At 50.3% G+C, this 16,591-nt stretch overlaps 1 protein-coding gene across 1 annotated transcript; it reads left to right on the forward strand.

Moving 5' to 3' along the window:
• Positions 1-460: 460 nt before the first annotated feature.
• LOC122376795 lies at positions 461-16,335 on the forward strand (the record flags this gene model as incomplete). The annotated part of the gene is made up of 4 exons (XM_043356740.1): positions 461-587; positions 2,158-2,347; positions 15,059-15,274; positions 15,509-16,335. Coding segments are annotated over 4 exons (702 nt in total), but the record flags the coding sequence as incomplete, so codon positions are not given.
• Positions 16,336-16,591: the final 256 nt, after the last annotated feature.

Consider the following 16,591-nt stretch of genomic DNA (forward strand, 5'->3'; position numbering starts at 1 on the left):
GTTCGATGGCAAGATGTATCACCAGGCGTTGGCAAGGCTGCACGAGCGTTTTGGTCGAGAAGGTGACATCAGCCAAGCATATCTCAGCTCCATGTTCACGACACCAGCTCCTTCAATCAACACATCGCCTCAGTGGAGAGGTTCAGTTCGGCTGTCAGTAACACTGTGCTGACGCTGCGCGCTCCTGAATCACTACATGATCTGAGAGCCATCGAGAACCTGCGTCGAGTGGTATTGAAGCTTCCTGCGGAGTTGTCCTACCAATGGGGACGAGAAGTGCATCAGATGCATCCAAAGCATCCCGATCTGGAGATCTTCAGCAAGTGGCTGGAGACAGAGACTGCTATCTTGAGAAACTCGGCCAACCACAACCGCGATCCAGAAAGAAAAGGGCCATCCGCAAGTGCACGGGACCTCGGCGCGAAGAACAACTCTGACTACGTCGGCTACGTCTTCCCAGACGGAAAACAACCGACGTCGCTGGTTCTGTGTCCTGTGCAAGGAACAGCACAAGCTTCAGGACTGCACGGAGTTCAAGTCGAAGACGGTGGAGGAAAGGCTGTTCGTAGTGAGCAAGGAGCGACTGTGTTGGGGCTGCCTGAACAACAAGGGTCACTTCGTGTTATGAGGTTATCGGTGGAGCCAACAAATAACTAAATGCACTTACTTTTAAAAGTAATAATAAAAGTATGTGCATTTAGTTATTTGTTGGCTCCACCGATAACCTCATGACACAAATATGTCCCTAAATAATCAGTAAGGGTCACTTCATTAGGGATTGCCGTTCTGCAAGGCGATGCAACTTGAATGGATGTAATGCATCTCATCACCGACTCATCATGAACAGAAGCCTCCCTGGTAATGAAGAAAACCAAACAGAACCAAAAACAGAGGCACAGGGAGGAAGTCGCATCGTCGGCACGGCTCTCACAGAGACGACAGACACACTGCTGCAGTTGTGCCGGTGCGGATTCACGGCCCAAACGGGGAGAGAGACGGAGTGGCACTGCTGGACCCGGGAGCGCAGACATCACTCTGCTGTGAAGATGTCTTGGAAGAGATTGGGGTCCCAGGAGTCCAAGAGAATCTGCAGCTACAGAACATCGAAGGAAACGGTACCAGACAGTCGTCTCTTCGAGTTCAGCTGACTGTCAGTCCTCTTCGAGTTCATCAGAGCACAGCGACCAGCAGAATCGAATCGTCGTGCCCGAGGTGTGGTCTGTGCCAAGGCTGAACGTGGCCCCACCCAGCATGAGTAGCAAGCAGCTTCGCAGCTGGAAGCATTTGCAGGACCTGGACCTACAGCAGTACAACGGCGCACACGTCGAGCTTCTACTTGGTGCCAACATTCTGGAAGCTGTGTTGCAGCGAGAGGTCAGGGTGGGAGCCCCGGAATGCCCGTCGCTATCCGGACAGACTTTGGCTGGACCCTGACGGGATCGATATCCACCCTGATTCCAAGCACAATGCGGCAAGTCATGTTCGTGCGTCGACGTGCTCCCGAAGACGCTCTGGAGGGTCTGCAAGAGTTGGTCCAAGACTGGTGGACGACCGAGGCCCTCGGCACCATGATCAACAGCTCTGATGCACGATCTCAAGAAGATCTCAGAGCTATGCGAATCTTGGATCAGCAGACCAGGAAGGTGGGGGGCAGATATGAAACTGGACTTCTGTGGGGTGAAAATGAACCGATGTTACCGGAGAACTGGAACCAAGCGTACCGACGTCTCCAGTCCATTGAGAGAAACTCGACAAACCGCCAGAACTGGCTACAAGGTACCAAGCCATCATCGACGGATATGTAAAGGATGGTCACGCAAGGAAGCTCTCAGCAGAAGAAGCGGACGAGCCGAAGGGGAAGCGTTGGTATCTGCCACAGCACGCAGTAGTGAACCCGAACAAGCCAGGAAAGCTGAGAATCGTCTTCGACGCTGCGGCAACATACCAAGGTGTATCACTGAACTCGAAGCTCATCACAGGTCCAGATCTACTACACGGCCTTCCTGGGGTGATCATGCTCTTCAGGGAAGGTCTGATCGCTGTGACCGCGGACATCAAGCGATGTATCATCGGGTGAGGATCCGGACAGAAGACCAGCCTGCCTCGAGCTTTCTATGGCGAGATATGGAGCGACACCGTAAGCCCGACGTCTATCAGATGGAGGTGCCATCTTTGGCGCGAAGTCATCACCGGCAACGGCCAACTACGTGCTGAGAAAGGCGCTCCTGGACTATGGAGCGGAGGAGACAGACAAGATTCTCAGCAGAAGTCCCGAGCAACTGGCCAAGTCGTTCTACATGGATGATTGCCTGTTCTCTTGCATGACGGAAGACGCCGCCAAACAGCTGTACGCTGACGTGAAGGAGGCACTGGAGAGAGGAGGTTTTCACCTCACGAAGTGGAGAAGCAGTTCCCCGCTGTGCTGAAAGGCGTTCCAGAGTGAGAGAGCCAGCGCCTCTGCGAGCCTATGTCTCAGGAGCTCGCACACCGCTGAAAAGACGCTGGGCATCGCATGGGAGGAAGACGAGGACACATTGGGGTTTCGTCTCCAAGCCAAAGAAGTGAGTGCAACCAAGCGTGGTGTGCTCAGCAAAGTGTCAACAATCTGGGGATCGCTGCTCCTGTTACCGTGAGAGCCAAGATGATGATGCAGCGACTCTGGTGGAAACATCTGGAGTGGGACGAGCCACTACCCGAACCTGAGCTGAGCCAATGGTTGAATGGCTGAGTGAAGTAGAGAAGCTGAACGAAGTCGTGATACAACGCTGCGTGAACCCCAGAGGCCCAGAGAAACTGCGACGCCAACTTCATGTGTTCTGCGATGCTTCAGAGAGTGCGTTCGGCGCTGTGTCATACTGGAGGACAACTTCGAGCGATGGATTACACCACTGTCGCTTCCTGATCGGCGAGTGCCGAGTCGCTCCACTGAAGCGACTATCAATTGTCCGTCTGGAGCTGCAAGCAGCCGTTCTTGGAGCGCGTCTTGTGGCTACCGTCCTCGGTGGGATCACGAAGCTGCCGGGTGACATCCTGCTGGACGGACAGCAAGGTCATCCAGCAGTACCTTGGTAATGAAACTCGGCGGTTCAAGACCTTCGTGGCCAACAGACTGGCAGAGATTTACGAGCTGACCTGCAACGCGTGCTGGCGTCGGAGTCAAGTGACGCCCAGTCATCTCGCCAACGAGAGGCCGAACCATCGACCCTTCCGTCTGCTCCCAGTGGCCTCGCCATCGAGGGGCTGGGAGAGAAAACACATCGGCATCTCCGCAACCGTGAGATAAACCAGCGGGGTTTACACGATCCTGACACATCGCTATCAAGCACTGGAGGACCTATGGTCCTCTGAGTCTGGAGGCTCTCCAGCGTCTATCCATCTCCAGCGCGGGAGGCATTAGCCTCCGCGAGCGCTGCAGCGGCCTCGGCGTAGGTGTCGGTGGCCTCCTCAACCACCTCGGCACGGGCGGCGGCGGCAACCTCCTCGGCTACATCAGCACGGGCGGTAGCTTCCTCGGATGTGGCGGTTTCTGCTTGGGCGGCAACGATTCGTCTAGCAGCGACGACGTCGCCAGTCGCCTTGGTGCGTCGGTGGGGATATACCACTGATCCCCATCATTAATCGTTGCTTAACGAAGTTGAAGTGTTTTTTTTATTTCTTCTGTTTCATGCTATACTTGCTGGTGTTTCAAAAAATAGCATCGTATTTGTTGGAATGTGAAATGGTTTATATGTGTTAGCGACGCGATGTGTACGGCAGCACGCCGGTTACCTTTCGTGAGTGTTGCCCTGCAGTGCAACACTGTGCGGGGGGATGTTAGCACCGGCGGCTGCAGGCCGGGCCGACCGGACCTCCGAGCGGGCCATGTGGCGGCCGGCCGACCACGTGGCGCCTGGGGCTATGCCGGCCCTGAGCTGGCCCCATAGCAAGCAGCCCGGTGATTGGCTGGCTGGGCTCTGGCCCTCGGGCGCCGGCGAGGTGACCTCGGGTCAGCGCGTGGTTATTAAGGGAGTTCGTTCTAGATGTTCGGTGTGGCAGTGCTCGCCGCTGTGTGTGTATGTATGTATGTATGTATTTACATCGTGCAATCGGTCCATGAACACATGGCTATTATGATTGACATGTCATAAAAACGGAACATCGGGATTCAGTTGCACAACTAACACACACATTCACGCACACACACACTCAGCTCACATCACATTTGTACATCGCGCTACTCGTTTTGTTGTTTTGCCAGAAGATGTTTGCGGAGTTTTAGCCTGAACTCTCGCGTTCCCATGTTGTGGAAACTCGGCGGCAATTCATTGCAGCCCGTGACGGCAGAAAACAGAAATGGTGTGTGTGGTGCGCTGGCTGTGGTGTGGTGATGGTGCACAATACAGCAAGTGAAAATATCTTAAATGGTGTGGAGAGGAGCTGGACCAGTGGCAAAAGGGACGCGACAGTGAACCGCAGCGAGTCTTCTCAGCGTGCGAGTGGCCGATCATTTCCTTTCATCCGGGTCTTATAACACGGCCTCTTCCGGGGTGTGTGAGGGAGGCGGCCACAGTGTCTGGCCAACGAGTCACTGAGCTTAAACTCGTTCCCGGGTCTTGCCATCGAGGCTCGGGTACGGGGTCTCCGCTCAGACAGGGGTGCGACCAGTCGGCTCCGGCTAACCTCGCCATCGAGGCGCCGGAGTATCGGTTGATCTGTCCGATTACAGTGGTCTCGCCTTCGAGAGGCTGGAATCGGGCAGCGGCTGGCGTCTTCCTCACCATCCTTATCTGCCCATCGCTCTCCTACAGTCCTTGTCTATCATCCGGCTAAATAAGTGTCGTTGGCGTGTGAAATACCAGAGGACACGTGGCGACAGCTGCTCTTTTTTTATCGCTAGAAAATTGATTGAGCTTTCCATTGACATCAACGGTTGAGCGGTGTATGTGTGTAGAGTGCCATCAATAATCTTTAAATGAAGTTAGTCATTTTTGCGTTGCCAAGGAATGGAGTACCCCTTGCGAGCATCAGGGGTGACGTCACTCAGGATCTGTCTCTAATTGGTCGGCGGGGGAGTGACTTACCTTCTATAGATGACCTTGATCAGGGCACTTAAGAGTCGGGTACCGTAAAGTGGGGCTATTTGAAACGGATTTTACAGTTTTTGACCTCTCCCTTTAAGACGGTTTAAATTTCTTATAGCATGTAAATTGCAAAAATGTAGTTCTCTGTGAGCTCTTTCATATAGGTGCATTTTGGTTCAGCTTGTAATAATGATTAAGGCTATTTTTTAGTTAAAGCCTGTCTCAAATAGCCCGATAAGGTGGGGCTATTTGAGACAGTTTTAGTTGCAAAGAAATTGAAGAAAATCGGTGACGCTAGAGACAATTTTTTAAACGCCATGCAATTGGAAATTAAATTTTGATCATTTTGGCAAAAATTGTTGAGCAGAGACTGCTACATGTCCTTTATTCATTTTTTTCCTTTTTTTGTAGGACACTTCATTTCGGTAGGGTATAAAATTGCATCACTATATGCTAAGGTTATCATAATATGATGTGACCCTAAACTTTCAAAAGGACAGGATGTTCATCAAGGACTTTTTAAAGTCAACGACAGTAAAATTTTAAAAGTAAGTTTTTGTATATAGCCCTGGTGACGTGAAAACAGATATACCGAAAGTCGATGGGGCTATTTGAGACAGGCTTGCTACCTTATGAAGCACACCGTAATGAATCATACAGGGCAAAAGGTTTCCCAAAACATTAAAGTGAATGGTCTGCATGATTGCTTGTTCCATTGTACATCTCCATGCGAAGAAATAGCAAAAAAAAAATGTTAAACGTTTTTGATTTTATGCCGATTTTCCTCGATCGCTGCATGCTGTATCAATTGGCCCTACCCTACCACATCAAGTACTTGGATAGGCTCATCTAACAGTACGTTCATGTGTTAAGTAACCTTCAATGGTGTTTTTTGGTCAACCAAGGTAGACATATGTTGATTGTCAACTGAGTCAGTGACTGATGAAGCACATTTTAAGCACATATTCATCAGAATAGTTTTGTCACCAGCTAAAGGGACATTATGTTACACTACGAACATGTAAATATTGCTTGCTGCTAAAAGTACGTACCATGAACCCACTGCACGTTTATGACCACGACCGATTCACCGGTGTTGCTTATGTCGAACGTTCGATGCACTTCAGGTAGATGGCGGTAAGTCTTCTCGGGTGCATCGTATCACCATTATAATCAGCTATTTGGCATATCCGTTGAGGTTTGACCAGGTGGGAATCATCGGGATTCTGAGACAATGGGTTACGCAATCGGCAGTACCATTAACTATGTAATATTTTCATGAAAAATGTGCTTAGTCTATAAGTAAAAAGGTAGTAACGATAGATCCAGTGGCGAAGCTATTAAAACTTCAACTTTGTCATAATGCAGGTAGGGGTCCTTTTCGAACAACTTAAATTGTGTGTGTTTCTGTATTTCGTATTTTATGCCAAAGCCCAAATGTCTTTCATAACTTTTCGAAATTTACAAAAAGGTTATTCAGAGCATTCACTGATCAATTCCACGTCAGCCTAAGCAAAAATGACGAAAAAAACATCAAACGGTTTTCATTTTTCAGCGATTTTACCAATCCACTACCTTACTGTCTCAAATAGCCCCACTGTCTCAAATAGCCCCACTTTACGGTCCTCCAAAGTTTTCAGTATATACTATAATTATACTAGATCAACTAGAAAACAACTAGAATTGAGAGCTTACAACTACATACCGAAAAATTATGCCACGATATGGCAGCGCTCAAGCGCGGCGCAGCTGACGCTCGTGTTTCAATACAAAAAATGTGTGCGGTTAAACTCCGGCTTCTGAAGGCGCTGAGGGCCCTTTACCGGCCTCTGGTGGCCCCTTGCCTGCCTCTGAGAGTCCTTACCGGCCCAAGAGGGGCCATATCTAGGGCCTTACACTAACCTGTAATGGCCTCACACCAATTTCTCTGACGGCCCCATTACGACGACTGTGAGACTGAGGCCCTCACTGGTGCTTCTGAGAGCCCACCCGGCCACAAAGGGCCCTTCGGCACCAATTCGCCTCTGAGGGTCTAGGCTGACTATATTTCGACTGAGGAAGGCCTCACAGATCTCGTAAGAGCACCTCATGGACCCCTAATGGCCCTTTCACACGTAGCAACTTTTCCGGTCGCCGGCGACGGCAACTGTCGCCGGCGATCGCCAGCGACCGGGGTCAGTCGCCGGCGATCGCCAGCGACCGGGGTCAGTCGCCGGCAACTCCGCAGTTGTCGATATCAGCTGACCAGTCGCCGGTGTGACGTAGCAGTCGTGTCAGCCAATCATTGGAGAGTTGTCGGCGTTGCCGAGAAAGTTCAATTTTTCCAACATTTTGAAGTCGCCGGCGACTGTTCTAGCCAGCCGCCGCTCAACTGTCACGTGACCCGCTTGACCTTGAGTTGGCACCAGATATTGCGCTGCTGATACATGCAGCGGCGCAGCTTATTTTACTGCATTATTCAAGGTACTAAATATTTGGACATGTTTTGCAGGATGATAACTACCGTCTAGGTAATATTGGAATAATATTTATTAGATCTATTATTGAAACAATACATAATATCAATGAAAATACAATCAAACTGCGATTCTTCTACATTGAAATTCAATGCACTCAAGCATAAAACTGAAAAGTGATGTGTACTTGCAGTTCCTCCATTTTTCCTAACGCATCAGCCAAGACTACGAGTGCTGCAGATTTTGCTCACCTGTCTTGTTTATTCAACTACAACCCTGTTCTCAATAAATGAATACTTCGCTGTAACGACATTAGCATTGAAGGAATGGTTGGTGGTAAGCATGGGACAATCACAGTGATTTGTGGTCACACATTTGGACCGTGCTTTGTATGTGAAAAAACAGAAAAAAGGCATTCTAGAAATGTAGCAGAAATTCAAATGCCAGAAACGGACCTGAGGAACGGCGAAGCCTACCGCCCACATAAAACACAGGCTTTCATTATGTCAAAAACAGATGCTGTATTATCTAAAGCGCTGGATTGGGGAACACAAGTGTACCCCCCCCCCCTATAACAAAATGCATTTTTCCACACAGTGGATATCACTAAACATGGCGAGGTGACAGTATATGACACCATACGCGCGACCACATAAAAATGCAGCACGCGCGGACACGGGGCAGGGACGGTGGCACAATATGCCGATACCCAAGAAGACACAAGTCTAGGTCAAAGGTGACAATACTGTGACAGAAATCTTAAAATCAGCCTGGACACAGCTCACTCTTCATGACCGTTTTTATCGAAAATAGACCAACAAAACACCAAGGCTCCTTCGTCCAAAACTCAAAACTCGACATGCCGCTCCAAAGGCCTTGCAAAACAGCGCACACCAACAACGCATAATAGCCAGCAACGCACACGACAGGATTTTCGAGGCCCGAGTCGTCAGCCGCCGCCGCCGCCGCCACCTCCCGGCAGCTGATTGCTGAGTGCCTTGCTCATTGCCCCACCGGCGCCGATCGTGGCGACCTCTTTACTCTGGCAGAATCGACCCTACCGAGCGGCGACAGCATTCAGAAGCAAAATGACAAATGAATTCACTGCACTTATGTCAGAAAATCGAATGCACATGCCATGGTCACACGCGGTGCCGTCCACGGGGCCGGCAGAAGCTGCACACTGTCACCGAACACCACCTGCACCTTGGACGCAGTATGTGAGGGCTTGGCGGACGCGCGCCGCCTCGCGTGCGGTATTGGCATCAAGGCCCGGACACGAGGGAGCACACTCGGCGCAATCAGAGCACACCGTCCGGGGCCGTCAGTGTCGATCTCCTGACCTCACAGAAAGTTGTGCAGCACACAGGTGAACGCCGTCAGTGTGGTGACTGGTGCGCAGCACACCATCCCACGGAAGATCGTCTGTGGGCCGTGGTGCAGATGCTGTCTCTAGGCAGAGTCAACAGTGCAGTGGCAGAAGTTGAACATTCAGCTGCTAGACTCCTTTTCGGGTCAGCAATGCCGTCGAGTTGGCCATCAGTGGTGTTGCAGAATCATCAGGTACTCTTGATCAGGTACATCAGGTACAGAACCTCTTGACTCATCAGGTAACGCTGTGACTTGTCTGCCAGGCACAGAGGGCGGACATGTCAGAACATACTTCAAAAAACATTTTTAAAAATCATTTTTTAACCAAAAGCTCTGCAAATTAGGAAGCCTGGAATAGGCTATTGCTTAGCATCATAAAAACTACCCAAATACCCAAATCAGGTTAGGCTTGGTTTACCCAAATACCCAAATCAGGTTAGGTTTGGTTTTTACACTTCAGGCTAAAATGAGAACTATCTTAAAATCATTATCCTTGATGTAGCATTGTTGACGCTTTTTGTCTTGCACAATTGGCAATCAGTATTCAGTGACACAGAATTGGAATTTGTGGTTCAGAAACCTAGCATTATTTCACACCTAGCATTTTAAGGCAGTGCTCATTCTTTTTGAAAGCAAGTGTATTTTTTAATATAATTTTCTAGGTAATTCATTTCCTACTGAATATGGTTATGAGACCATTGTTACTAATTTTGGTATTGTTAAGGCAGCTGTAGCATGAGTGGGCATATGCTGTAGAGACTGGAGTGATAAGTGTCACTAGAGGCTTGAGGTTTTTTTAGACATTATGCAGCAGCCTGGGGAGATATGCAGAGGCAAGTCTAGGCACCACCAGAAGGGGGACAAGCAGTCGGCACAACACACAGCGGGCACAAGGGGAGAAGATTGTAAAAACTATTGCCTGGATCCACCTCTGTGGACATCCTCAGGCATGCCTCTGTGGACATCTCCAGGCTGCTGTATGTAAAAAAAGTATCAAGCCTCTAGTGACTTTTTTCCACACTGCAGCAAATGCCCGCTTATTCTTGGTCTGCTCTACCTTCCTCCAATTATGAGTTTTGTGTGAAAATGACATTTTTACATTGGTGGAGCTTGTGTGCGCATGGTACACATAAGCCATGCCGGCAGCATTGCTGCAATGAATAGGAAACAGCTCCAGGGCCAAAATACATACCACCTAATACCTTGCCAAAATACATGACATACCTACCACCTACCGTGCATACTGCAATTATTTATGTACTAATAAGCCATGGATTATCATTTGCCATGTGAGCATGCACACACATGCGAACCCAATGCGGATTAAGTTTGGCCTGGGTTGTTTATCCATGATACCAAGGAAAACTCCAGCAGAAACAATAACAAAATTGCAAAGCTACCTGTTTGATTTTGATCATGCTAATTAATGAGCAGCAATATAATATTTTGTTGCTATCAAATATTTCCTTGTGTCGCACGAATAGGTAGGCAAATAGCTGACTGATGGGTAGGCACTTTGTCCTCAAGGGCACTGATACTGAATGTAAACAATGTTCTTGTGACACAACAAGCAAGTTTTCATTACCTCATGAAACTAGTGTCAATTTCAATGTCATTGAAATATTCAATTTTGATGAAAAAATACATATTTACCTATCACAAATAAAAATCATGGGTGATCATGGGCAAGTGCGCCACAAATGACATAAACCCTCCAATATTGTCGAATCAAGCTTAAATTCAAGTCACAACAGCTTCACGACAAGCAAACTACAAGATAATAATCCCTATGCTACTGTGCAACAAATTTAAGGTAGCCACACCAACCAATTTAGGAAAAAAATGCATCACAAATCACCTAAACCACTCACCAAGGACAAAACTGTCATGGCGGCGTCCGCTGCTCGAGAAGAGTCGCCGGCGACTGGCCTGTGACGCGGATCTGACGTCACCAGTTGCTGGCGATTGCCCGGCCGTGGCCCGGCGATCGCCACCGACTTGCTTACGTCATACCTACGTCACACACGATCGTTGGCTGGCGGTCGCTGGCGGTCGCCGGCGACTGCTGCTGTCGCCGGCGACTGAAAAGTTGCTACGTGTGAAAGGGCCATAAGTAGCCACACTAAGATCTCCGTCAGGGTCTACGCCGGCTTCTGAGGATCCCATAACGGAGACCGTGAGGGCCCTCAGCAGTGCCTCTGAGGGTTCACAACCGGCACCTCTGAGAGCCCTACACCAGTGGTTCTAAGGGCCCACAAGGACACCGTCCTACTATGTAGTTGTGGACGGGCTACAGCGGACCGGCCAGTGTAGTGGTTAGAGCCTACAATCGAGGGGCGTCGCCACGGATTTTTGAGTGGGGGGGGAGGGGTCGGGCTCCCGGTCTTCGACTTGATGGGTAGGGGTGTTTTTAGCCACACTCCCGGTTTTCGTCGTGTGTTGAGAAAAACCTCGGCGCGCAGCGGCGGTATATCTTATTGTATATCAATTTGGCATCGGGAATAAAAATCAAGCACAGGTCACCTGAAGTCAGGTCACAATGTCATGTCAAGTTCAGTTTTAATGCCTCTAAAAACTGCAATCTTGTCATTCCTATAGATTATCTCCTTTAAGTCTGAATTTGGTGTAATGAATGGGATTATAAGTGCCAACAGTTCAATGACTCTGACTCTGGGATTCAATGACTCTAGGATTCTACATCTGAGAAGTGAAGTCAGGTCAAATATGTGACCTCACCAATCATCATGATAAGATATGGGATGAAGCACGAATGTCCTCTGTTTTGAACGAATATGCTAAAAAGCTAGATACTTTTGTAGCCATGGCACCTCGGCTCTTTAGGGACAGGTGCAGCTAACGACCAGTGATGACTCGAATGGTCAGTCATTTGGTCATCTGACACATTTTCGACAACTTTTGACGAATTCGCTGTAGAGCGATGACAGGTTGCCTGGAGTGTGTTCAGCTCAGCAACACAGATCGATCAATATGCAGCAGGTTCTTTTCCGGTCAGGATCGACATGACCTTTACCTGATGTCAAATTTTATAGGTAAGTTTTTAAGTTCAAATTGTAAGCCATGCGACGCGTTTCGACGAAACAAACACGATGGTGAATGGTGATAACTTGAATATCATACACATTCTTTGAATCATGGGTTGTCACAGAACAAATGTTTCGGCAAAATCCGTCCGCTTATCTGTTTGGCCTCTGTGGTACACAAGCCATAGACCCGAAGTCAAATCTGAGGCGAAGTTGGCGAAAGAGCTTTAAAAAAGTTATCGAATACGCTTTCTGTGTCGCTGTAGCTCTTATTCGTGTTTTACGGGTCGTTGTTAAAGTAAAGATTTTACCAACGTAACGCTAAGGTATGCTTTCGGCCCCTGATCGAGGTAGAGCTTCGCCGAAAAGCGAGAATGCTGCCCGTGATGAGAGAAAGCCGATGATGCCCAATTTCAAGGTCTTGGCCGGGTCATCTTACGTGAACGCCCAAAAGTAGGGAAAATCGGGACCTGCTAGAACTTTGTGAGCCATAGCTGATATCGGGGTCTCGAGTACGGTTTCGATGTTAGTTTTGAACAACGATGATGACTCCATGCATTTGGGGTAGATCGGGTCGGGTCAGGTCAGGCCGACCAACAGGATTCCTGCCGGCCATCTAGAGTAGGTGACAATCACCACCGATAGCTTCGTAACATGCTACATAACCACCATTTATCAAACCTACTTCTTATGTTCAAACGGGCGCTTAACTCGAAATCAGCTCCAAAAACTATGTACAAGTGTAAGTGGAAGCAAATAAAACTCGAAAAAGTGAACCAAGCTTCGCTTAGCGGTGGCTCTGTCCTTGTGAATCCTTCCCATCAAAAGATTCGGACTAAATTTATAAAAAAGGTTATCTATATTCGAATCAGGTCCAATAAATTTTAGGGTAGGTGTAAAATTGATTAACCCGGCGGCCGCTGGGCCTCCGCGCCACCCGCCGGCCGCTGGGGGGGCATATAGTTGCCCCCCCTTACTTCTGCGACGATATCGTCGCAACGCGAAGAGATAGAGAAGCGAAACTTTGCACACGTCTTCCTGAATACCTAGCCGAGGTTGTGTCCAAATGTGGTGTCGATCCCATTTGAAATGGCGTCACAGTGACGTCATAAGTGAAATTATAGATTTGCGACTCTCATATCCCTCACGATACATCAGATATATGGGACCGAATATAAAGGGTCGATTATTGGTCAGAAACTAGATGGAAGTGTAGTTAGATGTTTTAGGATGACAGCAGGTGCTGTCTAGTTCATTTACAGTTGAGTTTCATGCTCAGCGTCATCAGAAACGGTCCATATCGGAAAACGACAAAACTTTATGACGTCACTGTGACGTCATCTTAGGTGCTACAACCACCAAACTTTCCTCAAACATTGCCTAGGTATTCACTTGAAGCTATGTCAAGTTTCACGTTCGTAGCTCATCAGGTTTCGGAGATATTTCACAAAACGTAAAGGGGGGGGGCAACTTTATGCCCCCCCCCCCAGCGGCTCGTGGGTTAACTCGAGGTCACTGGAAGTTTCGTTGCAATATGCTCCTTTTGCGCGTCTTATTGGGAAAGCCCGAGAGGGGTCCACTATCTGACCCCCTTCCCCCTATGCAGGCAGGTCGGACGGTAGCCACTAGCCAGGGCTGAGGCTAGGTAGGTACCTCGTAGTTGCTGATACGTCATCCGACGAATCGACTGCAACCATTATTTTGACAATCAGAGTTCAGACGAACGATTGGGTCAGTTTTGGCGCGCCCACTCCTTTGAGGGATAAAAAGGGACTAGAATAGTGACTACTTTAATATATTGTCATGCTGATGTTCCACGGACTAGGGAGCTCTTGAAGCGATTTTGAATCTGACGTTGTATTTGGTGATGTTACTGACGCCAACTTCACTGACAAGATAGCTCAAACAGGCATACTCAGCATCGTCAAAAGTGGGGGGTCGACCCCCCTCCCGGTTCTCATGAGTGGGGGGTCGCGACCCCTGCGACCCCCCCCCCCCCCCGTCGGCGACGCCCCTGCTACAATCCTACTAGTAGTTATGGACGGGCTACAGCGGACCGGCCAGTGTAGTGGTCCGGCCGGCCGTTTGCCCGATACAGCCGTGTCCCCACTCACGCTGTCGGTGTGTGTCCGTGTTTGTCCCCACTCACGCTGTCGGTGTGTGTCCATGTGTGTCCCCACTCACGCTGTCGGTGTGTGTCCGTGTGTGTCCCCACTCACGCTGTCGGTGTGTGTCCGTGTTTGTCCCCACTCACGCTGTCGGTGTGTGTCCGTGTGTGTCCCCACTCACGCTGTCGGTGTGTGTCCGTGTGTGTCCCCACTCACGCTGTCGGTGTGTGTCCGTGTGTGTCCCCACTCACGCTGTCGGTGTGTGTCCGTGTGTGTCCCCACTCACGCTGTCGGTGTGTGTCCGTGTGTGTCCCCACTCACGCTGTCGGTGTGTGTCCGTGTGTGTCCCCACCCACGCTGTCGGTGTGTGTGTCCGTGTGTGTCCCCACTCACGCTGTCGGTGTGTGTCCGTGTGTGTCCCCACTCACGCTGTCGGTGTGTGTCCGTGTTTGTCCCCACTCACGCTGTCGGTGTGTGTCCGTGTGTGTCCCCACTCACGCTGTCGGTGTGTGTCCGTGTGTGTCCCCACTCACGCTGTCGGTGTGTGTCCGTGTGTGTCCCCACTCACGCTGTCGGTGTGTGTCCGTGTGTGTCCCCACTCACGCTGTCGGTGTGTGTCCGTGTGTCCCCACTCACGCTGTCGGTGTGTGTCCGTGTGTGTCCCCACCCACGCTGTCGGTGTGTGTGTCCGTGTGTGTCCCCACTCACGCTGTCGGTGTGTGTCCGTGTGTGTCCCCACTCACGCTGTCGGTGTGTGTGTCCGTGTTTGTCCCCACTCACGCTGTCGGTGTGTGTCCGTGTATGTCCCCACTCACGCTGTCGGTGTGTGTCCGTGTGTGTCCCCACCCACGCTGTCGGTGTGTGTGTCCGTGTGTGTCCCCACTCACGCTGTCGGTGTGTGTCCGTGTGTGTCCCCACTCACGCTGTCGGTGTGTGTCCGTGTGTGTCCCCACTCACGCTGTCGGTGTGTGTGTCCGTGTGTGTCCCCACTCACGCTGTCGGTGTGTGTCGGTGCGCGGCAGTAGCCGGGAGCTGGACGTGCTGCGCATGTCGGACCTCCAGTCAGCCGCCGACTCGGCGTTCCACCCGGACCGACTGCGCACTGGCGCCGACCAGGACGGGCAGCTGTCCGCCGACGAGTACGTCCAGATGGTCCGGGACCTCATCAAGATGGACAAAAACGTCTGCCTCTGTCGCAACTTCCACAACTTCAACAAGAAGGAGCTGGCGGCCCGGCTGTGAGTAGCGGGCGCTGCTGGCTGGCAGACTCTCCCGGCTCGAACCCTAGTCGAGCGTCAGCGGCACCTCTCGGTATTAGCCGACAGTCACACGCTGTGCCCCTGGTGTTGGAATTTTACACTTAGCAAACGAGCATCGGTTAACGAAACTGTTGGCATTGTAAACTGGGTACTACGAGGTTGATTTGTGATCTTGTTTGGTGACGGCGCTCTTCTGCACTGTGACATCTTCAGGAAACGGCGGGAGCCGGTGCACATCGACGCCTGGCCCGTCAACTTCTTCGACACAGAGGCGCCGTGCACCAGCGACGACGTGACGTCACAGTTCCTGCTGCAACTCTCCACTGTCCTCCTCATGGTCAGTGTATGTGCGTGCGCGTGCGCGTGTACGGCTCTCCAGTAAAACAGTGGTTGGTTTTGCTTTTTAACCCTCGCCCGTATAGGGGGGGGGGGTCGAATGGACCCCCCCATGGTTTTTCGCAAATAACTCGCGTAAAAAGCGGCCGATCGCGACGAAACTTTCAGTACCCTCGCGTTCATCAATTTTACACCAACCCTGAAAATTTCATGACCCTGACCCGAATGATCTTTGACCTGTGACCTACTTTTCGAGACCATGTTTGGCCGGAATCGCGATTCGGCGTATGTCGGCTCGCATTAGCCGCGCGTTTGCAGTCTTTTCGTGGTTTCAAGCGTTCAAACATGTGATATGATGTTGCCCCCATGCATAAGGGTGGGTGTCAAGGTCACCTGAAGGTCAGGTCAGGTCATTGACCTTTGATGACCTCGGTTCACTTTTTCGAGTTTTACATGTTACTAGACCAGTTTTTGGAGCTGAATTCGAATTTAGCAACCATACTAGAGGTACAGGTTTACGCGATAACTGTATGTTTTGATTTATATTATGTTACGGGTGCATTAGTTTGGGTGACTGACTTGTATTTTTAGCTGTATTATTTGGGTGGATTTGGGTAGCTGTTTTTAATTGAACTGTAAGGGATGGTGAAAGTTGCGGGGTGTTCCAGTGTTTTGTATGTTGGGCCCTTTTTGAACTCAACCCTACCCCTACCCTACCTCTACCCTACCCCTACCCTACCCTATCCTACCCTACCCCCTACCTACCCTACCCTACCCTACTACCCTACCCTACCCTACCCTATCCTACCCTACCCTACCTAACTCTACCCTACCTAACTCTACCCTACACTACCCTACCCTGCCCTACCATACCCTACCCTACTACCCTACCCTACCCTACCCTACCCTGCCCTACCATACCCTACCCTACTACCCTACCCTACCCTACCCTACCCTAGT

The sequence above is a fragment of the Amphibalanus amphitrite genome, unplaced genomic scaffold, assembly GCF_019059575.1.
Source record: "Amphibalanus amphitrite isolate SeventyFive unplaced genomic scaffold, NRLGWU_Aamphi_draft 002314F_arrow, whole genome shotgun sequence".
Taxonomy (NCBI): domain Eukaryota; kingdom Metazoa; phylum Arthropoda; class Thecostraca; order Balanomorpha; family Balanidae; genus Amphibalanus; species Amphibalanus amphitrite.